The sequence below is a fragment of the Triturus cristatus genome, chromosome 3_1, assembly GCF_964204655.1.
Source record: "Triturus cristatus chromosome 3_1, aTriCri1.1, whole genome shotgun sequence".
In the NCBI taxonomy this organism is placed as follows: Eukaryota; Metazoa; Chordata; class Amphibia; order Caudata; family Salamandridae; genus Triturus; species Triturus cristatus.
Window position 1 is genome coordinate 842,122,090 of NC_140583.1, and position 27,736 is coordinate 842,149,825.

At 47.1% G+C, this 27,736-nt stretch overlaps 1 protein-coding gene across 1 annotated transcript in view; it reads left to right on the forward strand.

The window, feature by feature from the left end:
* LNPK (lunapark, ER junction formation factor) overlaps positions 1–27,736 on the forward strand; it is a 527,269-nt gene that overhangs the window by 127,964 nt on the left and 371,569 nt on the right. Inside the window, exon 3 of the mRNA XM_085645246.1 lies at positions 6,065–6,106. Within this exon, the coding sequence (XP_085501372.1) occupies positions 6,065–6,106 (42 nt within the window). The remainder of the gene's footprint in view (positions 1–6,064; positions 6,107–27,736) is intronic.

Consider the following 27,736-nt stretch of genomic DNA (forward strand, 5'->3'; position numbering starts at 1 on the left):
CTAGGGTTAAGGTTGTCCTTTCAGGCCCCTAGATTTTATTTTTGGCACCAGTGTCGGTCTTTGCATGGCTCTGCGTTCCTGGCGCGGAAGGCTATGTACAAGAACTGACGTCAGCGCGCGAGGGCGGCGTCTAAGTACTCCGACGTCATCACGACGCCGACGACTGACGCGGAGCCGCAGACGACGCCTAGCGACGCACAAGGGGTATTGCTGACGAAAAATCTTCCGGATCCAGTCTGACGCCTGGGGATATTCTAAGGTGAGGAATCTAACTAACTAATGTTTCTTACAGATACATCGTTACCGAAGGTAAGTAACTTGTTCTTTAGGTGAGGGAGGCGGTTGTTGTCAACATTGTGAGCAAAGATCCATTCAAAGGTGTGGTCCAGCTGTGTGCCGTGTAGAAAATTACTTCGAAAATTCATACCAATCTTTTTAAACAAACTTCTTCAAATTCTTTGAAATACATAAGGACATTCTATAATACTGTTCTTAAAATGTCAACATTTGTGTTCTTATTTAGAACAACCAACCAAAAGTTAATGTATCAGTTCAAACCTAGATCTTGCCAAATGCTGTCTAATTCTTTGCCTGGGTTATTCACCGATCACTATTTCTTAGATCTCTGTCCTGATCTACCGATCTACCCTTACCTGCCCCTTCGTCTGTGTCTCGAACATTCTCTTGCTCACTGTCCTGGTCGATCAGTACACCTAATATAAATGTCTGAAAACGAATCTTACCTTGTTCTGTGACCTTTTCAAATACCCTTAAGTGTCTTCAACATAATATTTCTAAATGGTTTCATAAACCTGACTTTTTGTTTAGTTGGGTCTTTACTCGTACTTCAGAACTTTTTTATGGCAAATAGGTTGCATTTACTTTTAGACTGGTGAAACTCAGAAGTGTGGACTTCATGAGTCCTTTGCAAGGAAAGAATTACGTTTTGGATGTTCTTATGTGTTGGTATTGGATCTTAAACAAGTGTCTTTCTTGAAAGTCTGTCAAGAAGACTGGTTGGTTTGAATGTCTGCTTTTTACCGCAAAGCTGACTGAAAGAAGACCCTTTCATACTTAATTTTTCCACAAAGGCTCTTTTTCAGAGTGAAGTCAATTTATTTTATCCCACCTGTTTCTCTGTATTATTGTTAAAAATGTTTCGTGTGTTTTATTCTGCTGGAGGTCTCTTCCTACTTTTTCAGCTGTGCATAATATAGTAATCGGTGTACCACCCACACTTCATATGGCTTTTTGTATGACCAGCCGCAGCAAAAACACATGAACCTCTTTAATGTGGAGGACTAGATGCTCACGTCCTCCATGTTACCTTTGGAATGCAGAGGACAGCAACGTCCTGTCCTCCTCATAGGGACAGAGTATCCTTCTAAGAAAGTGCTTGCTGCAGGGCTGTGACTTTCTGCCCCTCCCACCTCGGGGACACCCCACCCCCCCCCCCCAAAAAAAAACAATTGAACACCAGGGAAACTCTCCTAGGACACTGGGGATAGCAGTCTTACAGGCACGGGCAAGTGCTTTCCTCCGAACTAAACAAGCATTGGCATAGCCCATAGGTCTTGCCTTTGGGACCTTATAAGTGTTTAGCCATGCAACAGTTGCATAACTAAATGCTTATAAGGTCCCAAAAGCGAGACCTATTGGCTATGCAATGCAGACGCGAAAGTGATCGAGATCAAACATCAAAGTGGCCGTGTGGCCGCGGACATGCACTGTAGCTCTAGCCTGGCCTGGTAGCACTTTTTGGAGCCCTCTCAAGAAGTCTCGCCAGACCAGCGCATGCGCTGGGTCAGGCGAAACCTAAAAAGAGAAGCGAATCAAGCAGAGAGGTGACTGAGGGAGAATGAGCGATAGACAGAGATGGAGAGAAGACAGTGAGGGGGGAGGAGAGAGAGGAGGGTGAAGTAGGCAGAAAAAGAAAGGGAAACAAGCGGCCGTGCAGCCGCGAAAGTGATCGAGATCAAACATCAAAGTGGCCGTGTGGCCGCGGACATGCACTGTAGCTCTAGCCTGGCCTGGTAGCACTTTTTGGAGCCCTCTCAAAATGTCTCGCCAGACCAGCGCATGCGCTGGGTCAGGTGAGACCTAAAAAGGCCTTAAAGTTTTTTGGGTCTTTTTTGGGGGGGGGGGATTTGGGGGGCAAGGGGGGCAGAATGCTGACTAATGCCAGGGAGATCTTTATGAGGGTGTGGGTGAAAAGAGTGGGGACAGCTCTCCCTTGCTACAGGCAGTGCTTCCACTCCCTAATTGGCCCCATGGTCTACACAATACTTTGTGACATAAATATAAGGCTCTTACTTCCATGCTTGTGCCTATTGAAACTTCAACTCCCATGTATTCTCGGGTCTACCGCACGTCGTAACAAACCAAAACCGTAATGGTATGAAAATGTGTGATTTTTAGATTCACTTGCATGGAATTCTGTGTAACAAAGTTGTAGGATCCACACAAGTCGCTCCAATCTTTACTCTGAGTTTTCTGCTAGGTGTATGTTGGGTGGATTTCCGTTGGCGAAATCTTCATGTCTCAGTTTGCCTTTTTAAGGCCTTTCCTGTTGCAGGCAGTAGGCCTTTACACTGCAGTGGAGGGCTGTTGGAGTATTGGAAACGCAGAAAAGTAAAAAGTTTAACAATTGAATTTCTCTCCATTTTTGGCTTTCAACTGTAAGTCAGTGTGCAAGAAAGAATACATTTTGCACTATGCCTTCTGAATCACATGACCGTATGGGTAATCCAAATTCAGAGGTGTACAAATAACCACTGTTTAAACTCTATCTTGGTCACATTTAAAACATTCATAGGTTTCCTTCATGCCCATTTTTCATTCTTTAGACTCACAAATGAATTAATGTATAGTCTGAACACAATGTCAAATCATTAAAAGATGTAGCTCCGTTGTCTCTGGATAGCGCATCTTTTAGGACAAACAACAAAAACAAAATATCTCTGCAACCAGAATAGTCTGACAGATGTAACCGTATATTACTTTTGTAAATTAGCCATCATTGCAAAAATTTGCAGAATAAAATAGGTGACCTTATCCCATTTTCTTTCTTGTTATTTTATTTTAACGGTAAGTTTCTTTGCAAAAACCTTGAGCGATCTACAAAAATGATTTGGTGCTTATTTCCAAATATTGTAGACTTTTCAGATTTTGTATATCTTTCCCATTGGTTACACATCTGTTTCCACACCACAAACTGCAATTAGTTGGAAACTACAAAATATGGGTAAAACCGGCACCTAAAAGAGTAAAAAAATAAATAAAAATATGTATGTATATATGTATGTATATATGTATATATATGTGTTTTTAAACAACTGCTAGTTCATCAAAACCGGGAAGAGGGTGATCTTGGCCCACAAACCTTTTGCTGATGCCATTTTTTAGAAAGACTTTCTTTCCCCATTTTGTTTCCCACAGAAACCCAAAAATGTTGCTATATTTTGGTAATTTTCTAGATTTCCTCCAGTGGGCTTCACAAACCATGGGTTCCTTTAGAACCCCAACATGTGAGGGGAATCTAAGGATGTAAATATGGGCTGGATGCTGTAAGTGGAATACAATATGAAAGCTTAAACCCCAACTGTCCCAAACATCACAGCATAGGCTCTGAAAAAAGAGGGCTCAGCGTAGGGATGGGACTCGGCAGTCAAAAGGTTTGAATCCCTAAAAGCAACGTAACAAAAACAAGTTATTGGAAGGTGTTCTCTTGTCCATTGATTTTTCTATCGGGGCACCGATATTTGTACCCACTTTCAATTAGTATATTCACCCATATTTGTGAATCCGTTAATGTAGCGAATAATAGTTAACCATGTGTTGGTGTACGTTAGTATATACTGTCTGTAATTATGTTTGTGTACTTTAATGCATGTGGTATGTGTGCTTGCATATAACTTGGGGCGAGAAAGCAAAAGACACACAATTGATGGACTGAATGCATAACAAATCAAACCATTCACCTCCAGTCAAGAGTTCTGGGTGAAATCCATCATTCTTTTGCTCACCATGCCACCCCAGGTTAGACCTGGCCATATGCAAATTAGTCTTGACCCTGTGCCTCATGGGAACAGTTCAGCCCAAACTGCCAAGCCAGGTCCTCCCTGGACCAGAAACCAGCATCCTAGGACCGGTTTCGGGGTTTCACCCCTCATCAGCCAGGATAGCTTGAATCCAGTGGCACAGTGAGCCCGGGACCCACATCTGGGCATACCTGGCGCACTTAGGGGGTAGCGAAGTGAGCTAAAGAACTATTATGCATTCAACCCTGATCTGTGACTTGTGAGTGTCTATGTTTTAGTGCTCCGTCCATCTCCTTGTGTTTGCTTTGTTCACCCTAAGTTGGCAGGGTATGCCCAGACGTGGGTCCCTTAATCAGAATTAATATAAATTGTTTTGGCACATTTCAAAGCTATTAATTGTATATATGAACATAGCAATTTGAATGTACTTGTGGTACTCTCTTGCCTGCAATGTATTGTGGGTAGGGTGGATTTACCATATCTTCAAAGTTTATGATGCTCACTAGGGACCTCTAGGAGTAGCTTGCGGTGCTGGTGCCTTGCTCACTAATAACCTCTTGGAACAGCTTGTAGTACTGCACATAGACATGCTGCTGGTGCCTTGCTCACTACGGAGCTCTAGGAGCAGCTTGCAGTACTGCACTGAGACATACAATGCTGGTTCCTGGCTTACTGTGCAATAATTTGCAATGCACCAGGTCTCGCATTACTGAAAGTATGAGCTATTGGTGTTGTATTATTATTTGCAACACCAATACCTCAAATATCAGTACCACAAGACCTATTGTATTGCAAATGCTTGTTTTTTCTTTTGCCAGAGGCCTTCAGAGGAAGGTCTTTCCGGAAAAATAAATAAATAAATAAAAAAAATAATAATAACCTTCAGGCTCAGAAAAGCAACAAACATTTAAAACCCAATACTAGTTTCTGATTGCATGACCTGGGTAGGACTTGATCCGTATTACAATGTAAATATAAAATAATTTTAACCTTTGCTAATCTACATTCTAATAACCTATTTGAACCTTAAGGCGCAGAAAAGCAACAAAATAATTTAACATATGATACTAGTTTCTAATTGCAGGAGTGGGTAGGACATGGACATAGAAAGAGTGTCTATACAGGGCAGGTTCCTGGAAGTTTAAGAATACAGCGCAGGGCATTGGACTTATCTTTATCATGGTCTATATTGGACTGTAATTGTATACCCCAGCACAGATTATCTTTAAGACCTTTGGACACCAAAATACAAGAGTAAATAGATAATACATTTATGGCATTACTCCAGTCACCATTTAATATCCAGAGCGTCACTTGGTATATATAAAGTGCTTACAGTCATAAGGTGCCTAATATAGCAATCCATTAGACTGATTAAAATAACAGTGCATCCTCCTAAAATATGTACAAAGCTTATACAGAATTGGTCCTAAGAGCTTCTTGTCTCAGAACACTTATCTCTGGGTTCTGCATGTCTAACGACCGGCCACGTGCCCCACAAAAAGACAGATGCGCTATAAAAGATGTTATCTCTATCTATTCTATAATGCAATTGCATCTGTCATGCTATTTATCTCAAATTACTCAGAGGAGATAGCCACCTGTTTCTGAAGGAAGTACATTTTGTACCAGAAAAGTAACAGGTGAATTAGTTCCCCCTAAGAGCAACTGCATAAAGATTACTCCTATCTTAGCCTCTTTATTTTTGCAAGGTATGACCTTGTTGGGAATGTCCCTAGACCTAAAATAACTGTCTGTTAGGCCTCCCGGTCACACACTCCCAGCCTTACTAGTCTTACTAGTGCAGTATACCGTTCTTTAACAAGATTTGCGCTGTCTGACCTGGATTTTCCCAGGGCTTGCTTGGGCCATAGCCGCTATCCACTTCCTTATGTGCAGACTCTGGCCATACCCCCTTTGTTTACTTATTGGCCATCACATGTTTTACATAGTCCTCGTATGCATTTTATGTTATTTGTAAGTGTATTTGTAATCTATTTTAAACTCCTTTCCTATCTACACAGGCCAAACCGTCCACTGTTGAAGTTTTGGAAACTATGGAAAAGGTATGATTTTTTTTTTTTCTCTTTTTCTTTTTGTTTATATTAAAGTGCATGTCATTACTCTTTAAACTAAATTGTATAATGACTTTGATATTGCTTCTAACTCCATAACAAAAGAACCCTATAAAATGCTGCAAAAGCAGCCTGAATGGATAAATTTGAAGAATGAAAATTTGTGGAGCGCACAGCTACTCCAAGGTGTGTCCGAATGCTGTGGCTCCAGATCGGGAGAACCATTAAACCTGCTACTTTGCTGAAAAAAACTTTGCAAAAGGACCGCCATGAGATGGAGCGGAGATTAAGCGGAAGCCAATTTTATTCACCCTCCGCTACCACCACAAAGGACCTGCCTCCAAATTGTGGGTGGTGAAACCTCAGAATGGTGACTAACCAGGCACAAGCAGAGCACAGGCCTGGATGGAATATTTTGCTTAATTCTTTTTTTTTTTTAATAAACATTATTGGTATTTTTCTTGCCCACAATATGACCAAAAGAAATGATGTATGTGTATACAGTGGGAAATAGTATTGACATTCATGAGCAATATTATGCATTTTATGTGGAAAAAAGAGGGCAAGGAGAAAGAAATAAGATATGACAAAAAACGGTTGCGTTACAGAAATTACGACTATTTTCCTCAAATGTCCAGATCTCCATCCGCTTTTCGAATGGTACAACCCCATCAATTTAATTGTGGGGCAGAACCTCCAAATCTAATGGTGTGGCCTGTGATGGCAATGTCATAATAATTCCTCTGAAATCTGCCTAGCTCTGCCATATGCATGTGTTTGTGGGGGCAGCCATGAGCTTTGAAGACTGGTTCCTCCAACCCCATGCTGAAGGCTAATCCCCACTTCCATACCCCCCAATGGGGGTAGGGATGGTGCCTTCCATAATCGGGAGATATATTCTCCCTCGAGATGGCACCATCCGGAGATCTTTTGTTTTTTAGACCAGGGGTGGTTCACTCTACACCTCGCTTTCTATACCCAACCATAGGTGGCTAGTTTCTCCAGATCGCCTATAAAGCCACCACCAGAGTAATTAAGCAATATGGCATAGAGGCCTATTGATTGGACTAGTATACGAATGATTGTTCCCGGTTCTCATATGGAAGACAGAACTCATTTTGCTTATGTTTGCATGCTCTATCTAACCGATTAATAGATTTTATTGAGGCCAATCATTCTATTTTAGTTTGAAGGAGTTGCTTTTACCCAATTTTTACATATTTCCCTACGAGCAAGCAATATTAGATAAAATATCAATTTTAGTATTTTTTAACAAGGATTCATAATCTTCCGGCATCCCAAAGAAAACAAAAGTTTTGCTTACCTGGAGCGTTTCTCCAAGTATTAAAAGTAACGTATTACTCGCATACAGCCAGAACTCTTGAATCGCCGGGCATTCCAAGAACATATGTATATCGTCCCCTTTTTCTTTACCACATTTGGGACATCTTGGCATATCTCCTTTCCCCAATTTTGATAATTTGTGTGGCATCCAATAAACCCTGTGGAGACAAAAAAGGTGGTTCCGCCTTAAATTTGCGGTACAAACCGTGGAGTATAACATGTCTCAAGATACTTGCCATAAATCTTCCATCTGCTCTCCTGGCAAGTTCTTTTCCAACTGTACTGCTGGCAAATTAAAATCTCCGTCTGATATCTCCATTAACAGCCAGTACCAATTTGCCACCTCTTTTGTCTTTTGTATTACACCACTTGCCAGGCAAGCTTCAAGTTCATTAGACAGCCCCGCACCAAGACCATCCGTAAGGCTCCAGCTCTTTATTTGAAGATACTTAAATCTTTACAGTCAATGGTTTGCTAACTCTTGACCCTCTTCTCAAGAGATTAAGACTCCGTTCTCCATCAGTTGTCTCCAGATTGGCCCTTCCATTAAAAGAAGCGGGAATAACAAACCATCCTTAGACCACTCCGGAGAACCCGGAGTGTCAGAAATAGGAGGAATTCCACTATAGTAATTAAGTTTTAGTTCTCTCCTGCCTTAATACCATGTAGTTGCAAAGCCTTGTAAGGTTTTCAGGAGCACCTTTTTAAAATATCACAGGTCTCCATACTTATAAACAAAGCCATACTCTCCCCTTTCTGCATTGCTGTAAACATCTTCCTGACTTTCGTGCAATCTGGTGCAATAAATAAAAATGTCCCTCCTTTTAATTGGAAGACCCAGGCATAGTAGGATAAGTCAGGCAACCTTAAGCCCCCTTTATCATATTGTTGTGTTAACTTTTTCCATGATATTCTTACACCTTTAGAGGCCCAAAAAAAAAACTAGTGAATTTTGACGGGATCTTTTTAAGCCAATCTTCCTTAAGGGCCATGGGAATGTTCTCAAATAGAAAGGTAATCTTTGGAAGGATTGACATCTTAACCAAATTAACTCTTCCGTAAATAGACTGAGGCTAATGAGACCAGCCAAGTAAAAGTTTCCCCACTTCCTTATTGATCTTCTGAAAGTTGGTTTCAGGTATTTGTTCTACTCTTTTGAACAATTCTAATACCTTGGTACCTCATTAACACAGCTCAGTTGTGTGATGATTTTCCATGCCATTATGACCGTTTTGGTTTAATTTATCTCATAACCTGAGATCCACTCAACATGCTGCCAGATCATATACTACTGGTAATGCAGAAATAGGATCTGATGTATATATCACCAGATCATCCGCATATAATCCCACAATTTTCTCCCAGCCTCGAGTTTTGAAGGGTATTATACTCTCGTATTTTCTTATTTTTCCGCTAAAGGTTCAATATAAAGGTTAAAAAGTAGGGGGGATAGCAGAAACCCCTGTTTTGCCCCCCTGTAAATATTGAAGGCTTTGGATATGTTGCCATTTACTAATATTTTGGCTGTAGGGTCTTTATATAACTAGTTTATTGCCCTACAAAAGTTCTCCCCTTGATTGGACAGTCTTACAATTTCCGGCAAGTAAGTCCAGTTTACGCAATCAAAAGCCTTGGTAGCGTCCATTATAATGACCGCTAGTGGCTGTTTATATGTGGATGCTATATCTATAGCTCCAATTAGGTTAGGTCTTTAATACCTCTACCCCACACAAAGCCTTTCTGATCTTCATGAAGAACTCCTACTACCCCATTCAATCTGTCTACTAGTATTTTCGTAAAGATCTTATAATCCGAATTTAGCAGCGAGATTGGCCTATAGGACTAACAACAATCTGGCAGTTTATCAGGTTTAGGTATCAAAGTGACAGTGCCTTCATTCAATGAGGGGGGGGTAATCTCTTTTCCATTTTCGAAAAACCTCTGAAAACAGCCTAACAAACTGGCACTAGATGTTTTCCTAACTTTTTGTATATCTCAACCGGAAGGCAATCTGGACTTGCCGCCTTACTCGTTTTCTCTGCTTTGATGGCATTCCCAATGTCCTGCTCGTTTATTGGACTGTTAATAGCTCCTTTTTGGAGCTCAGACTCGACTGGGAACTTCTTGGCCTAGCCAATCTTCCACCTCCCCTCCTTGTCGTACTTGGATCTTCTGAAAATATTTTAGTAGAGTATCCTCTGTACTATCCCCCACTCTAATAGGACAGCCGGCTCCTCCATATTGTAGTTCTTTTATAAAACTTTTTGCCTGGTCGTTTTTTGCCTTCCCTGCAAGTAGTTCGCCACAACCTTCCCCCATAATTAAAATGGGCCAGTTTACTTGCTTGCCACCTTTCTTGTAGTCGTCCTTCCACTACCGCCAAAAGGTCCGTTTTAAGAGTCTGAATAGATGTTTGACCCACCCCATATTCTACCTCATTACTTTGTAGTTGTTGCTCTAACCTTTGAGTTTTGTTTTCAATATTCGCTATCTCAATCATTCGTTTATTTTTATAAGACTGAATTGATGTAATTTTACCCGTTTTAGAAGGCCTTATAAGTATCTCACTATCCCAATCGGTGCACTATCCAAATTGTTTTCAGAGAATTCTTGAGAGTCCAGCCCTAGTTTATCTATCATTTCTTCATCGGACAATATAGTACGGTTCATAGTCCATCTCCTTTGTATTACTGTACTTGGAGGGACCAAGAGCATGGTTATGGCTGAATGATCTGACATATGTGATCCCTCATGAGTGGCATCCATAACCTGATCTTTTATATTTTGATTAACTAGAAACAAATCTATCCTGGATTGATGTCCGTATTTTTTGTTATTAAAATTAAAGCTCTTTAGAGATCCCATCCTTTCTCTCCATAGATCACACCATCCTAAATTCTTTATCTAATTTATGATCAGAGATCTTGATTTGTTATGTACAATGCCTCTACTTTTAGTGGAACAATCTAAACTTCCATCCAAAACCACATTAAAGTCCCCTGCCGTTATAACAGGATCAGGGAAATCCAAAAGTTCTGAAAGTAGATTACCAAATGGGATAGGATCATCGAGGGTGGGCCCATAATATCCAACTACAATATACAGTTGATCATAGCATTTCACCTTAGCAATCACCCACCTACCAGCCTTGTCCACCCTACTTTCCGCTATTATAATCTGAGGGTTAATTTTTACAAGAATCGCCACCCCTCTTATTGTAAGTTGCTGCTCTGTACATACCACTTTCTGTAGCCATTTTCTGTTTTTGAACACCTCACTCCTTTCCTTACTAATTAGATGAGGCTCTTGGAGGATTAGGATTTGAGCCGGGCGTCTTTTAGATACTGCAAGATGCTTTCCCTTCTATGTCTCACCCTGAGGCCATTAACATTCTATGATAGGAGTTTTATCTTTGGCTTCTGACTAGTTGTCATTTTTTATTTGTTAACCTCATAGCTCTGTTAAATCCGGAGTTCCGCTTAGTTTGTTGAGGATGTTCGACATTGCTCTGACCAGTACCTGTACAGCGCCATGTCTTCCAGGGCTTCTCCTCTGCCTCCCAGTTGTCCCGGAATGTGCGACCTTCATAGGGTACTGGCTCTCGCTGTATGCCTGCTCTGTATGTGCAGTCACCCTGGGAACCTCTCGCGCTTGTGCTGACTCTGCCCAGACCTCCGTGGCTAGAGCGCAGAGCCACCGCCCTCTGGCCCCTGCCGAGTTCCCGAGCAGCTCTAGCCCAGCAGGGGTCCCGGATCGGCAGCCCTGCGACCTCCACCGGCGTCAGCAAGCCGTCCAGGGCTTCCACCTCCGCAGCCAGTCAAGCGCAGCCCCTGCCTGGGAGCCTGAAAACACAGGGGGCGCTTAAAAATGCCAAAAGACACCGAAGTAAAGCCTATTCAATTGCTTCCTATTCTCCTCGAAGCAAGAACACAGTTTCCGCACTTCTCACATATTTAAGCATTTTATCTTTTATTCGGGCATTGCCTCGCGTCTGATCTCAGTGTATCGGAAGCCTCCGTGTCCTAAGCGGCCACCATGTTTTCCCCGTCTCCATAATCTGGCTATATTGCGCTTGGCTACAGTCAAACCAAGGAACAATAAATGGCGTTTAGATCTATTGCCCCCAAGGTCGTCTGCAATGTGTAGTAGTGCTAGCCGTGGTGTACTTGGTATAACCCAACACCTCCGCCAGACATCTGTTCACACCCCTCCAAAACCGGTCCAGGACTGGGCATGTCCACACTGTATGAATAAAGGTGGCCTCCTCACCTCCGCAGAGAAGATACTCTGGGGAGGCAACAAGACCTGCCTTCTGAAGCCTTGATCGAGTGAGATATATTCTGGGTAAGTATTTCAACTGTACTAGTCATAATCACGAGGAGACTGCAGCTCCTCGAGGGTACTCCAATGCCTCCCTCCAGTCATCGTTGTCAATAGGACCCAGATCCGTTAGTCAGGCTTTGATGCAGTATGAGTGACTAATGTTTGATCAATTTTAGATATTTTGTGATCGACCAGGTGGCCCATAAGGAGCTTCCCTTCCAGTGGGCTAAATTCAGGGAGGGTGGTAAGATCCCTGAGATAGGGAGTAATAGCATGACAGAATTGGAGGTATTTGTAAAACTGGGTATGTGGGATGGAGTGTTCTTTTTGAAGTTCTGAGAAGGATTTGAGAGAGACCTTGGAGAATGTCTGCTAGTGTAGCGATACCAATTCGGTCCCAACCCTGGAACCCTTGTAACTGTTGCGTTTGGGGAAGAAGATTGCACCATAGCGGGCAGTGCCTGTCCAACAGTTCTGCCAAACTATACAGTGAAGACTGTCGCCATAGTGCCAATACCACTTTGGTAGCCGGAGGAAGAGCTTGGAGGTTAGCACACCCGTATAACTATTTATATATTGATGAATCGCCTAGTAGCCATCGCTTTAGCATATAGGCCGGTTAGTCTGTGGGGCAATCCCACCCATCATTAAGCACCTGTAAGTGAGACGCAGCATAATAAGACTGAATGTCAGTGGTTGCGATGCCCCCACAGTAGGTAGAGAGGAAACCTCTACGAAGTGCTATTTTGATGGCTCCTCCACTCCAAAGAAACTCATTAAGCATAGTGTTCAGTTGCCTGAACCATGTCTGTGAAAGAGGGTAGGGGTGGTTGTGTAGTTGATATAAAAGCTGGGGAAGTATATCATTTTGAAAATGGCAGAGCGGCTGTACAAGGGTTAGGGCAAACCCACCCACGATTTAAGCTCCACTTTGACCCTAGTGAGGACTGAATCAACATTGCGTGCTCTAGAGATCTCATGTCTGTCGGTTATAAGGACCCTCAGATATTTCATGCCCTCCTGGTTCTGAGACGGGTCAGAGGCCCATGTGTAATCCGGTGCGGACCCGTCATAGTGTAGATTTATTAATATCCATAAAAAGCCTTGAGGTCTCACCAAAAATTTGCAAAATCTGTAGAATGCGTGGACCCGATCTCCAAGGTTCAGACAGGAAAAAGAGGACGTCATCCACGTAAAGTGCAATTCTGTTGGAGACCCCTGCTGACCACTCTAAGCCCCTGATCAGGGCATCCATGCGAACCCACGCCGCCAACGGCTCTATGGTCAAAGCAAGCAATAATGGGTGCCTCGACTAATTTGGAATGGGGAGAACACCCTGCCAGATAGAAGTACTGAGGCGGTTAGCCCATGGTATAACATGCGAATATATGACAGAAATTTGGAGCCTAAGTTGAGATGCTTCAGAAGGATAAATGTGTCCAATTGACAATCAAAGGCGTGGTCTATGTCGGCCAACAGAAGAGCTGCAGGGTGGCCAAGAAGGTCCATGTCTGCTATCTAATTATGAGCCCGGTGAATGTTAAGATGTGTGGCTCGACGAGGCATGAATCCGGTCTGATCTGGGTGGACCAAGTCGGGGAGGTGCGCCAGTAGCCTGGTAGCAAGCACCTTCGTTATGAACTTTGCTTCTATATTCAATAAAGAGATTGGTCGGTAGGAAGCATGGAGTTCCGGAGGGCGCCCTGGTTTATGGAACACAACAATTTCTGTGTGCCTCCGGTCTGGGCGGCTTCTAGTATAGCTGCGAGGCAATGTGGGCCCAATAGGGCCATGTATTCTTTATAGAATTTGCAGGGGAAGCCATTACGGCCTGACGCTTTTCCCGACTGGAACTCTTACATAGCAGTGGTTAGTTCCTCCAAAGTTATCCGAGCCGCTAGTGAGTTCCGAGCCTCCTCGCAAATGGCATGTGGAGGTAGATCTACAAAGAACTGCTTGATTTCAGAGGCATCGAGAACCTCACGGGCCGTACATAGGGACCGATAGCTCGCAAAGCTATCTGCAAGCGCCACTTGCTCTGTCACCAGGGCCCCCATGGAATCTCGGAGTCCCCGGAAGTGAAGTATGCGCCTGTGCTTGTTGACATATTCTATACAGTATTTTCCCAGACTTATCACCCCACTGATCTATTCTGGTTTGCGTAGCGAGCCATGGCCCCGCGCCTCGTCCACTACATTACGATACTGCTGCTGAAACAGGTGCAGCTGCCGGCGTGCCGCTGCCCCGTCTTCACCTGGGGCTTGATGTTCTGTGGCCATAATTTGTGCTTCTAGTTGAATAAGCGACTGTCTGCATTGTCTGCGTTCAGCGATACAAAAACTAACATCAACGCCGCGCTGCGTGGGCTTCATATCCTCCCAGAAAGTTCATGCCGAAGTCACTGACACTTCATTATGGGAGATGTATTCTAAAAGCATGCAATGGAGTTGAGCACGGCATGTCAGGTTCTGTAAATTCCAGGTCGAAAGCTGCCATCTGAAAGGGGGCCGGTCCGTGCCTATCAGAAGATGAATGGCTACAGGTGAATGGTCTGACAAGCCCCGAGGTAGAATCGCCGGCGCCGGCACCCTATGAACGAATGTGCCTGGAACGAATATATAATCTAGCCTAGAGTATCAAGTGTGGGAGAAATGGGTGTAGCTGGCCTTCGTGGGGTTATGTACCCACAATGTATCAACCCATTCTACCATGTTCGCTAGGGTCTGTAGTTTAGAATCGGGGTCACTACGATCGCCCCTGCCGAGCACCATCTTTCTATGACTAGGGACATGACATTGTTCCAATCACAGAGAGCCCGGCCCCCCCCCCCCAGCAGAGCACCCCACACCGCCACCAGGTGGTCCAGAAAGCTTTGACCAAGGGGCGGGGGGGGGGGGCATAAACACTGCCGAACACAATCCCCCCTCAGCCACCGTCCCATCTGCAAAGATAGAATGACCATGAATATCATCCTATTTCTGTATTACTGTGAAGGCAACCCTACAATGCATCCGAATGGCAACAACTCAAGAACCCCTAGTAAACCCTGCACGGAAAGCATGGACTAATCCATATCGGGTTAGGCATGGGGCCCTAGTGCCAAGCATATGTGTATCCTGCAAGATGAGAACATCAACACCAATGTGCTTGGCCTGTCGCTTTACTGCACCCCGCTTGATCTTATCCAACATGTCTCTAGTATTCCAGCTCACAATGAAAAGTTGCCCCGAGGAGTGTACTACAGGTTTTGCCGCCATTGTATTGTGATGAATTGAATCCTTGTATCAAACCAACCTGGACTAAAGAATACTACGTGTTTTTTTTTTGTTTTTTTTTGCTACGAGCGCTAAATTAAGGGAACGAGGCAAACCAGAACATAGCCTACAATCCTCCCTCTCCCCTCCTATCCCATCACCTCAAAACAGCTGAAGTATCTGTCGCTGAAAGTATTGCATCCCACCCCCAATAGGGGAATGGGGTACAGCCTTTCCAATGGATCCCCATAGTCCCTAGTGTCGTAAGTCCTACTGGGGAATTGGAGCAAATCCTTGGGGTTGACCCATACTAAGCCTGAACACCAATGTAAAGATAAGTAGCACCCAGCCACCCTCCATGGGGTCCAAACTGTAAAGATCACATTATTTCTTGGAGGGCGGCATGGTCTGGATCTTGTTTGTTTTTAGATCGCCATCTGGATTTGTTGCGTCTTTTGTCTTTCGGCTGCGTGAGGCCTAGATCTCCTATCTGAGTCAGTCTCTATGTGGTGGAGAGTGCGGTTTAACGGGTTGCCGTTCATCCGTCCAGGCGAAAGCCTTCTCTGGAGTGTCAAAAATGATGGTGCGTGTGTTGAAGACCACTTTTAGGTGCGCCGGATATAGAAGCATGTATCAAATCAAAATATACTTTATTCGGCTTTAGAGTTAAAACCATAAGTTACACAATTCCATACAATACAATAGATGGCAATAAAAACAAGGGGAATTAATCCTATAGAAAAAGCAGCAATATGTACATTTTGTGCAAAAAATTAATCCAGCGGAAAAAGTACACAATGAAGGGTGCCTACCAACGTTAAAGATTTACTAGCTCTCCATACAGATCCTAGATCTCAATGAAGATTTCAGAAAGCCTACTATAAAAGATACACATTCTGGTTTCAACAATTGTAAATAAAGAGCTGGGTGGACCTGGATAAAATTCAACTTTTGAAAAGCGATTTTAAAAAATATCTGCGAGGTACTTCATAAAATTTACAAAGGAACATAAAGTGTAGCAAGTCCTGAGGAGATACTCCGTCGCAGCCACAGGATGCTAACACCTGACCTCTGCAGCTCCCTTTTGGGGCAGCAAACAACAAATGAAAATAATCTAAACAAAACCTGACCAATAAAAACCGTTCATGAGAAGAAAGTGGCCACAAAAGATAGGGCTCAATGGATGGCGATGTTTTGAGCACCATATGTTTGTGTACACTCTATTTTTCCAATTTCTGTAGCATCTCTACCGAACCTTTTCAGAGTAGTGAAGGTATACTTTACAAATTCCACATCCTTCGATGTAATAGAATCGGGGTTTGTAAAAAGGTCTGGCCGTCCCAGCTCTTCAAAGCAGTCCTTAATGTATTTTAACCATGGGATGCGTGTCATATGGTCAAGGCTCGTGATTTCTCTTAATATCTGGTGATTGAGACATAGATCTTTATTTAACCAACAATTGAGCCAGAACAACATTGGACGCATAGCCAAGGTATCCCCTATAAATGGCAACCCCAATTCTTTGTGTACCACCAGATTTGATGTTCTGCTGGGCACTTTTAAAAGACATTTTTAAAAAAACATTCTCAGCCACCTGTAAAGCGTCAGTTGATCCATAATCCCAGATTTCACTCCCACAGCTGGCAATGGCAACACTTTTGGCCTGATATATTTTCACCAATGCCGCTATTGGGCGCTTACCCATCTTTGCGACAAAGTTAAAAATCGCGGTGTTCGCCCTTGTTACCTCCCCTTTTTTTTTCTTAATCAAGGGCCCCCAGCATAACCGATCATCTAACAAGACACCCAGGTAAGAGAATAACGTGGTCACCGGAACATTCTCATTACCCACTTTAAAAGGGTACTGTTTCTTCGGGCGAATCCCGACCTGCATTATATAAAATTTAGAGTTGTTGACTGCAAGGTCACGATATTCCATAAAACTCTGGAATGTATCAAGTAGGGTCTGTAATCCCCTTGCCATCCTGGCGACCAGGACTGCGTCGTCTGCATATAGCAGGACGGGCAGACCTCGTCGCCCTACGTAAGGGAAATTGGCCCCTGTATTTACCAGAGTTTTTTCCAGGTCCTTAATATACAAGTTAAACAGGAAGGGGGCCAGGATGCAACCCTACCTAATCCCCCCCTCTCTATTTTAAAAGCCCTGGATACTCAAAGATCCTTGGCAAATCTAATGTTGGCCTTGGTTTCCCTATGTAGATCCTCCAGGAAGTCAACCAAGTTAGCCTCCACCCCCATGGCCCTCATGGATTGCCACAATTTTCCCCCGATTAACACAATCGAAAGCAGAGGAAATATCCATGAAGGCCATGTAGATCGTACCTTGACGAGCAATTGTGTACTGATCATATACAGGTTAAGTCCCTGAGCCAAGGTGGACCGCCCTGGTCAAAACCCGTACTGTATTTCAGAGATTATCTTATTTTCTGCTGCCCAGGAGGATAATCTTCCCAGTAGCACCCCACCCACAATCTTAACCATGGAATCAAGAAGGGAGATCGGACGATAACAGAGTACTATAACGATCGCCCTTCTTGAAGACCGGCACGATCGTCGAGGTGCCCCAAGAATCCGGGCAACCGGTCCTGGCCGCCGCATTAAGCACCGCCATCAGGATTGGAGCTCACAGGAGTGAATTTGCTTTAAAAAGGTCCGGTGGAATACCATCTGGGCCTGGGGCTTTGTTACATGTGAGCCCTGAGATGCTCTTCTCCACCTCTTTCTGTTCGAACTTTAATGGAGCATTGAGGTTAGCCCTGCCGAGGGATTGATGGTAAACAGTGGGGCAGGAGAAGATGGCTTGAAAATGAGACACCCATTCATCCTCCGTTATATTGGTGCCTGCTTCTCCGACCCCCGCCCTTTCAAATAAAGGTCGGTTAATAATACCCCAGAACCTTGCACTGTTCCCCAAGGTACTAGCATCCAATAGATCTCTCCACATTTCCTCCTTCAATTCACCCTTGCGGGTGGCCAGTCAGTTTGTACTCTAAGCGTCTGGCACAAATCATATGTTGGTTTCTGGGAGTAACATTTAGGGCCTCTTTTAATTGTCTCGCTGCCTTAGAGCAGAGTGAGTTAAACCATCTAGGATCGGGTTACGCCGTCCTATGTGAAGGGACACATAGAAGTGCCCCAACCTTAGTGATAATGACATCAAAAGCCTTAAGAACATCCCCCGAACCGGGATCAATTGACACACAAGAAGCTATTTCTGGTGCACAAGACTCTTGGACTTTGCCATAAAAAGAATCCGGAGAAATCTGCTACCATTTTAAGCGGCGCTTTCCCTCCACCTGTCTCACGAGGCTATCACCATAGCTTGTGTTGATAGTAGCCTACATCCAAGTACATAATGACGGGGTTATGATCGCTAAAATCACTAGCCATACTTGTGAACCTGCAACAACTAGTCCGAAGACCAGAGAAGGTCAGGATATGATCTATAAAGGAACCATTACTGCATCCTTTAAAAGAGGGGACGGGCTGTGTGCAAAGGGGAGCAGATAAAGACATTGAAGATAACCGGTCAAATTCATTAAGCAAATTATTCAATACGTCCCCTTGGGCAGAATGCACGAAGTGAAAACCCCGCATCCTGGCACATCACAACTCAGCTATGCTTTTGGTTTTAGGATCGCCACAGGGATGAATATTAAAGTCCCCTGCCACCATAAGCTTATATGCAACAGGGCCGCAGGACTGTCTTATGAAGTAGCCCAATTGGGCAATCTTACACTCTCCCTGCGCACTAGTTGCATTATAAAAAATTAATAATTCCCATGCTGTCGTTTCCTCTCCTTAGGACAATTGCTTGAAAATCCTTATTATCCGTAGGGAGTTGCTGTATCCTACAGGGCACAGCCAACTATATATAAAACACCAGCCCACCCCTAGCTCTACCACATGGAGATGGGGACGCGGGAACAAAGAAGGCTTTATAACCCAAGAACAGGTTACAATTCACAAGCCAGGTCTCCTGGAAACAGATCACCGAATATTGTCTGATGAACTGCATCCATATAGGGTCCTGAAATTTTCCCATTAGACCTGCAATGTTCCATGACCGGATGTTGTACAAGTCTGCACTTGCAATCATCCCTTGATGTTTAACCGGTAAAAGCACCTCCTTCGAGGTGTTCGACTTCCCAATTGTCTCCATGGCACTGGGCACAGTGTTTCCCCTAGTGTTACGTGGAGACCCTTGTTTGGGTCATATATCCCCCACGGGTTCAGTAGTCTTCGTTAGTCAATCACACTCGTCCAATCTGGATAGAACTGAGAATCGTGTAGGATTTTGAGGTCTCGCAGTCGTGCCTTAACAGCGGTGAATGACAGACGTTGTTGTTGTACCAGTTTAGTATAGTCCGGAAAGATCATGATTCGGTGGGAGTCGTATGTAAGATCTGCTTTAAGCCGTGCCAGCTGTAGAATCCCATCATCATGGAAATTCAGGATTCGAGTGATCCTGGACTGCGGTCTGGCACCAGGCAAGGGCTTTGGCTGTAGGGCCCGATGGGCACGCTCGACCACAAAGCACAAAGAGAGGAGGTCGCCTGGGATCCATGAGGTGAACCTGTTTGTGAGGAACTTCCCTGCATCATTCCCCTCGCAGTTTTCAGGGAATCCCAGGAAGCGGAGATTGTTTCTTCTTGAATGTCCCTCTGCGTCTTCCACCCGCAAGGCCAGGCCCTTGGTCAGCTGTTCGAGGGAATTCACCTTATTTTGCAATATGGACACTTCATCTTCAACCCTGGAGACCCTGGTCTCTGTCTCTGTTTCGGTTATGCGGTCGACTGTGTTGCGAAGGTCCTGGTGCAGGAGGGTGACTTCAGTGCCCACAGCACCAATCTGCATCTGTAGGATCTGTATAGACTGAGCTATGGCCTCCAGGAGGGTGGCAGTATCTGGTAAGCTAGGTGCGGCATCTGGACTATCTGCGTGTTGCGCTGCCGTGGCTGTGAAGCTGTCCAGGGTGCTCTGCTTCGGGCCGGAGCCTGATGCTTTATCTTTAGACATGGTGGGCCGTCAGCGTCCTGGCGATCTGTATGGCGAGCTCCTACTGTACATTTACCACCACGGCACTCCTGGTCGACCACTCCAGCAGAACCCACCACTCCTGCACCACAGATCAGGATGGCCAGGGACTGTGCAGCTTAGCACAGGGCTGCAGCTGCTGAAAGGTCGCCGATGTCTCAGCCCAAGGCCCCGAACAGGCACCCCGTATCCCTCGTTATAGAGTTCACTGCCCCACCTCGCGGTAGGGGGCGAGGGGGAAGCTGGACCCGGCTCAGAGATCCGAGCCACTCCCGACTGGTCCTTGCACCTTCCTAGCAGGGCCCTCAGCCCACTGCAATCAGCTGAGTCCAGAAGGGACCCCCCCCCCCGTATCCACCCTCAGACCAGGGCTCCAAGCGAGGAGTAGAGGCCAAGGTAGGGCCCACACCCGGCCGCAAGCCGCACTGGAACCTAGTCCTGCTGCCTCCGCGACTGGGATTATGCCCCGCTCCCACCCCCCCCTCTCCCCTAATGGGCGCCTCACATGGATGTATCGGAGACTCCCCGGGAAGGCCGTTCTGAGGTCACCGGTAGGGGCCGTGGCAGTGTCCCACTGCTCCAAACGGCTCAAGCTTCAGGCCCCAGTGCAGCTCCAGACATAGGCCGCCAGTTCTGCTTGGGCCCAATTGGGTCACAGGCCCTACCTCTTCACAAGTTAGATGCTGCCACCGATTTCTTCCCCCCCCCCCCCCCACCCTCCTAATGAGCAGTTCCAGAAGATCAGGCAATAATAGGTCACACTCCAAGACCTTGCGCTCCCTGCCCGGGTCTGACTCACACCTCCGGCCGAACACGCCAGCCCAGCCCTGGCAGTCCAGATGGCAGCTGGCCCGGCTTGCGCCCCGGGGCGCGGAAACCAGGAGTTCACCGGGTCACGACTATTGTCACAGCGGCGATTCCAGAGTGATGTCCGGTAGGATAGTGAAGGATTATTGAAGGGTCGACTAAGCTCCCTCAGAGCACGTCAGCCATGATGAGCTACTTGGCTCCGCCCCCCTGTGCTTAATTCTTTTCATCAAATACTTGGGACCCCACTGGTAGAGCGCCTGATGCAAGATAGTGAGGACTTTGAAAAGAATCCCCTTTGTGACTGGCAGCCAGTGAAGCTCTCAACTGATGAGTGATATTCATCCTCCCCAGAAAATCTAACATCAGGTGGGCTGCCAAATTTTGAACCATCTAAACAGCCATTCCACATCTAGATGACGATAGCATAGCAGCTGGGTCTCTCTTGACTACTGCAAAGGGGCAAATAGGCAGTTTTTGAACGAGTTTATATTACATGATGCAAAATCACAATGTAAATAGTAATGTTTCTTAATTTGTAAATTGATTTGTGTGTCATTTACAGTGACCCCTGATGAAGGGCACCAGTTGCCCGAAATGCATTGGGCTTTTAATAAAACACTGTCTTCGACGAATTTGCGTCAATCTTATTCTTGAAAATGAGGTTCGGATGGCCCAGCTGGAGTATAAAAAACTTGAAAATTGGCATACCACTCCGTGTGTGGATGATGGAAAAATGTTGAACTAAAGTCAAATGAATTGTTTAAAAAAAATTGATTACTTGGAGTACTTAGGATTAAGTCGAACAAAATTTTGCCAGACAGGCGCTATAGCTGTGCGATTGGTGGGGGCGTAAATGACGCCCCAGCTCATGTTTAATTGTTTACTATGGTGCCAATTGGGCATGGCACACAACTAGTCTGCACGCACTCTGAATCATATTGGACAAGCTACGTTGAATTACTGAGGAAAAGGTGTGCATCCTACCCCCAATGTCGAAGTTTTCAATGTAACTGGTGCTCATGTAAAGCACTCCAATACCTTCGGGCTCAGAGTTCGTGCCATTTAAAACTGCACAAAAAAAGCGGCGATTTACAAGCACAAAACACGAAAACATTTTCTCCTAATTCCAAAATGGTTTTGCAATTGTGAACATACCTATTTGTGCTTGTGAGTTTCATATACACATACATGCAAGGAGATTTAACAATGAGGCAATCCATCCCCCCTTCCTTCATCTCGTGAGTACCATGGAAGACTAAGGATACGTTTTTCCACCATATGGGAAAGGTTACTGGTCTTACTTATGTCTAGTTACAAACAAGAGGTAAAAATTAGTACTTGTAATATTAGATAAATACTAAATTCTCTCAATAACCAAAACTAGAATCTTTTTGCCTCCCATTTTTTATTTTTTTAATAAGGTCATTCAGTTGTACATAATGTCTTATTGGTAACACAAATACTTATAATACTTTTTTATTTTAACTTTTCAACATACTGCACAACAGCCACCCTGCTCTACAACATAGCTTATATACATTGACCAAGCCAATAGCTCTGGCTAAACACATATATGGTCCCAAAGGCGAGAGCTATTGGCTATGCCAATGTTTGTTCTTTTTTTTCGTCCCTCCTCAAACGACCAACACCTGAAATCTGTGTAAAAGTACACCATTTAATTCCCATGGGGCCAGGAACTGGTGATACTGTATGTAATAAAGGGGCCATACATAGTGTCTGAATATCCCTGGTAGTTGAGTGATTAGCAGACTGCAAACCATACAAAGATGGCAGCTAAATATATAGTGATCTACATATTAGTAACCGGATTACTCCTAGAAAGAAAGGTATACTGGAATAGCAAACCGATAGGTGATGTTTGCAAGCCACCTTTCAGACCTTGTTTTGGGGGACACAGGGCAGACAGAGGCTGCATTGAGGCAGTTTGCCAATGGTGTCCTGTAGTCTGTCCTACTAATTCTCTGAAAACTGAGCCAAGTACTACCCATTCCATACTTAACTCTCAGGGTGGCGCTGGGGGGCGTGGCTTGGCTGCGAGGCGGAATGGCTGCCTGAAACCGCAGCTCCGCCGATCGAGCGAATTAATCCTGCGTTTATCCGCCCAAAGTGTGCCTGGACTCGGTCCTCTCGCCCCCTCTTGAACACCTGGTGTCAGGGGCCCGGCCAGAGGGGTTCCCTGCCGCGGTGAGTGCAGCTGCAAGCGACAATCGGCCTGCCGAGCGGACACCGGAGGCGGGGCCTGCGACCTTCCTGGAAGCCGGGGACTGGCGTGAGGCGGGTACCCAGAGCGGCGCGACGCTGCTCGCGGGCGTGAGGCTCATCTCCCCGGGCCGGACTGCCCTCACGGACTCTTCCCCCCTGGGGGACACTGGGATCCGGCGGCGGTGCGCCCCGAGCTGTGATTCGCTGCTGGAGGAGAGGTGATCCGACGCCGGGAGGGCGCTCTCTATCCCTGCGCTTGGTGGAGCCTGGAAGCCATTGCGGGGGTCGTGACGCGGAGGCCTGAGACGTCGCCCGGTGCGGGGCCCTGGGGGACACCGAGAGCTGGAAACGACTTGCCGCTCCACCCGGCGCGGCGAACCGTGCTGAGCTCGTGGGGCGCTTCTGCTTTCCCTTGAGCGCTGGGCTCGGCGCTGTGCCTTGGGACCGGAGGCGGAGGACGACCATCGCGCCGGGACCAGTGGAGAAACGGCTGCATACGAGGGGGCTCCCTGTGACGGCGGTCTGCCTGCAAATGTGGAAGGGGGAGAGGTGCCTGCTGCCTGGACCCTGAAACTGAGCGCTGTACAGGACGACGCAGGCGCCTCGGAGGCTTTGAATGAGACGCCATTTTTGCCGGGCCGGAGTGCTGATGATGCCGTGCGGTGCTGCTGCGGCGCCCTGACCTGGGATCCGCGCGGTGCAGGGGGTCGCGCTACGAGCGGCCTGCGGCTGGTGACCTGTGCAACGGCCGTTCCGTTGAGGGACATACTCTGCCGCGCGAGACTGCGGCTGCTGGAGACCACCGCTCGGGTCGCAGTTTGGGGACGGCGGCGGCTCCGCTCCAGGGTTGGCGCTGTGAGGCAGCAATGGGCAAGCCAGATACCCGCCAACCGCGCTTGACATTCGACAAATCCAAGCAAAAAACGCCGGATCTGGATGCTCGAGACGCCGACGCTGCGAAGGATGCCCAGGGTGGCAATCAAGATGCAGACATTAAATCAATGTTTCAGGACCTAAAAACGAGCCTGCAGGGAATAGATGGCAAGATGGACGCGCTAGCGGCCCGTATGGATGGTATTACGACGCGAATGGACAAGCAGGAGGGCAGAGTGGAAGGCCTGGAAACCCGTGTCGCGGAGACGGAGGAGAACCAGTCGGCACTGGCCACGCAAATGAGAGGTATGGAAAAAGTCCTGGCCCTCATCCAGCAAAAGAACGAGGATTTGGAGGCTCGATCAAGACGCAACAACATCCGCGTCACGGGGGTGGCAGAGTCGACGGACATCACCAACATGGAGCAATACGTCGAGCTGATGTTGAAAGAGTTGTTCGGGTCAGGTCTCTCGCCGATGTTCCTAGTCGAGAGGGCCCACAGGACACTGGGACCTAGGCCTAAGCCGGGAGCACCGTCCAGACCCATCATCGCGCGCATTTTGAATTATAGGGACCGGGACACGATTTTGCGCATGGCACGCGACATGAAGGACGTACAATATAAGGGCAACCACATCGCGCTGTATCCGGACTTCACTCTGCAGGTTCAGACTGCCCGCAGGGAATTCATGCCGGCGAAGAAAATTTTTCAGCAAACGGGCACGAAATACTCACTGATCTACCCGGCCAAGCTCAGGGTACACGGCCCGGGGAAACCTTCTTTCTTTGTGGATGCGAAGGCAGCCCTGCAGTACGCGAAGCAATTGGCCAGAGACCAGAAGAACCACCCGCCTGCGGAAGGACCTGATCCCCAGGACAGGCTAAGTGATGTAGAATGATTATATCCGATGGGGTTCTTTTGATGTTTCACTGTGACCTGCCTGTATGGGCTGGACTGGAGACTGGTGTCTGCTGGGGACTTTGGGGGGTTCCTCCAGCTGGCTGGGCTACTATTAATATGTCCTTTTGAGCTTGGGGGTGGGGGTCCTCGAGCTGGCACAACTAACTGGCGCTCGATCGCCCTGTCAAGAGTACGGGGTTAGTAGGTGGCCAACCTGCGCACCTCAGGGGATGATTCCCATGTACGGGCTACCATTGATAGCCTTAGTGACTGTTTGCGGGATGGGGTGGGTAACTGGGGGGGATGTTGCACAACCTGATTGGGGGGTTGGCGCGGGTGGGATTTCTGGCCTTGGGAGTTGGGAGGGTGTTATGGTTAGAGTTGGGGTTTGTAGCGACGACCGAGAGGAAGCACATCGCTGTGATCTATTGCTTACTATAAAATACACACTGCAAGGTTTTCCGTCAATATGCACGTGGTGCTGCGCTCACTCCTGTGCCTGGCTTGTAGCCGTACGGCAGCTGCTAGTCCCCTGTGTTTGTGTGTGGGGCGAGAGGGATGAGCTGAGTGGATATGGCTTGCTGCTGGATTGTGGTCTTCTGAGTTACTTATGGCCGTGCAGAGAGTGAGGTGCCTAACTTGGAATGTGCGGGGTATGAACGACGGCCGCAAGGCCAGGCTGGTACAGGCCTACCTACTTCGGAAAGAAATAGACATCTGCCTCCTGCAGGAAACCCATCTTACTGCTACTGCGACGCAGCTGCTCCGGCGACACCGATGGGCAGAACTAGTACATGCGTCATACTCCAATTACTCCAGAGGGGTGGCGATCTTAATCAAGAGGGGGCTTCCATGGTCCACACACGAGACGATTAGGGATGCGGATGGCCGGTATATCATACTGGTGGGGACGCTGCATGGCATGCGAGTGGTGCTGGTGAATGTTTATGGCCCTAACGACGACAATCCCGACTTTTATGGAGAGTTATGGCATAAGGTACAGACCCGTGGGCCGGCGGCGGTGCTGTGGGGGGGAGACTACAATGTGGTGCTCTCTGACACGATGGATAGGCATGGCGCGGCCAGGGACCACCATCCTAGGGCTGCGGAGACGCTTGGCGAGATTATACAAGATGCGGGGCTGGTGGACTCCTGGAGGGTACTGCACCCCGGGGATCGCGCGGGTACGTGCATAACCGCGCATAGGGCTGCTTGGTCCAGACTGGACTACTGGCTATTATCCAGGGATCTGCACACCTCGGTGCTGGAGGTGGAGCACCTGCCGAGGTCACTCTCTGATCATGCTCCGGTGTTGTTGTCACTTGCCACCCCCTCTAAATATGTTACGCCCTTTAGCTGGCGATTCCCCTCCCGGGCACTGCGCGACCAGGTATTCCAGCAAGGTCTCCGAGAAAAGCTTGAGGAGTACTTTGAGCTTAATGAGGGATCTGTGGAGTCCCCGGGTATACTGTGGGAGGCCTGTAAAGTGGTCGCAAGAGGGCACTGCATGTCCCTGAAGTCGGGAGTCCTGCGGTCCATACGGCGCACGCTTCGATCCTTGGAGGAGGAACTTGCGCGGCTTGAGTCCACGTTGCTAGCGGCGCCCTCTGATGGAGTGCGGGCTGCATTTCGATCGACGCTGACTAAATACCAGGAGGAAGCGGATCGTGAGGTCGCTTATCTATCTAAGGACTGTCAGGCCAGACGGTATGGAGAGGGAGACCGCGCGGGCCGCACGCTGGCGAATTTGTTGCGGGCACCGCGTGGGGCGGATTACATCCTAGAATTACGGAGGGACGACGGTGAGGTTGTGCGGGAGCCGCCGGAAATACTCGCCACTATGACAGACTTTTATAGCGGATTATATACTTCCAGGGTGGACCCGGACGACACTGTTCTCCGAGAGTACCTCGATACTATAGCGTTGGCGTGGTTCAATGATAGAGCCAGACAGTACATGGATCTCCCGTTTGCGCCGGACGACATCAGGGCCGTGATCGCTAGTTTGCCCCCATGCAAGGCACCAGGCCCGGACGGGCTGACGGCAGCCTTCTACAAGGAATATGCTGACATCCTGGTTCCGCGCCTGCACAAAGTGTTTGAAGAGGCGGTGGAAACGGGTATCCTTCCCCAGTCAATGCGTGAAGCACTGATCATCACGCTGCTGAAACCAGGAAAGGACCCCACTAGCCCGGACTCCTACCGCCCACTATCACTGATAAACATTGACGCTAAAATTTATGCGAAGCTGCTCTCTGACCGCCTAAAATTCATGCTGCCACAGATAGCGCTGTCTGATCAGTCGGGCTTCGTAATGGGGAGGTCCACCTCCCAAAACCTGAGGGTGCTTTTTGGGCTCCTACACTACCTGGACCCTGGGGTGCAGGCGACGGCGGCGTTGCTGGACGCGACCAAAGCTTTTGACTCTCTAGAGTGGAAATTTTTGCGGACACTGTTTACCCGAATGGGCTTTAGCCTGCCTTTTGCTAGGCGCATCGGCGTACTGTATAATGGCCCGTCGGCGAGGGTGCGGGTGAATGGTCAGACGTCTGCGCCCATACGCATCACCAGAGGGACACGCCAGGGGTGCCCGCTTTCGCCGTTGCTCTTTGCTATCGCCACGGAGCCCCTGGCGGCTCGGCTGAGGCAACACCACACCCACCGCAGCATAGGCTTCACGTCGCGTGGCCTATTGATATCGATGTACGCTGATGATGTTACCATATATATGTTGAACCCGTCAGAGAACTTTGATCCGTTGATGAGAGAGGTGATACGCTATAGCGGCCTCACTGGAATAGAAATCAACTGGTCGAAGTCGGTGATGCTGCCGCT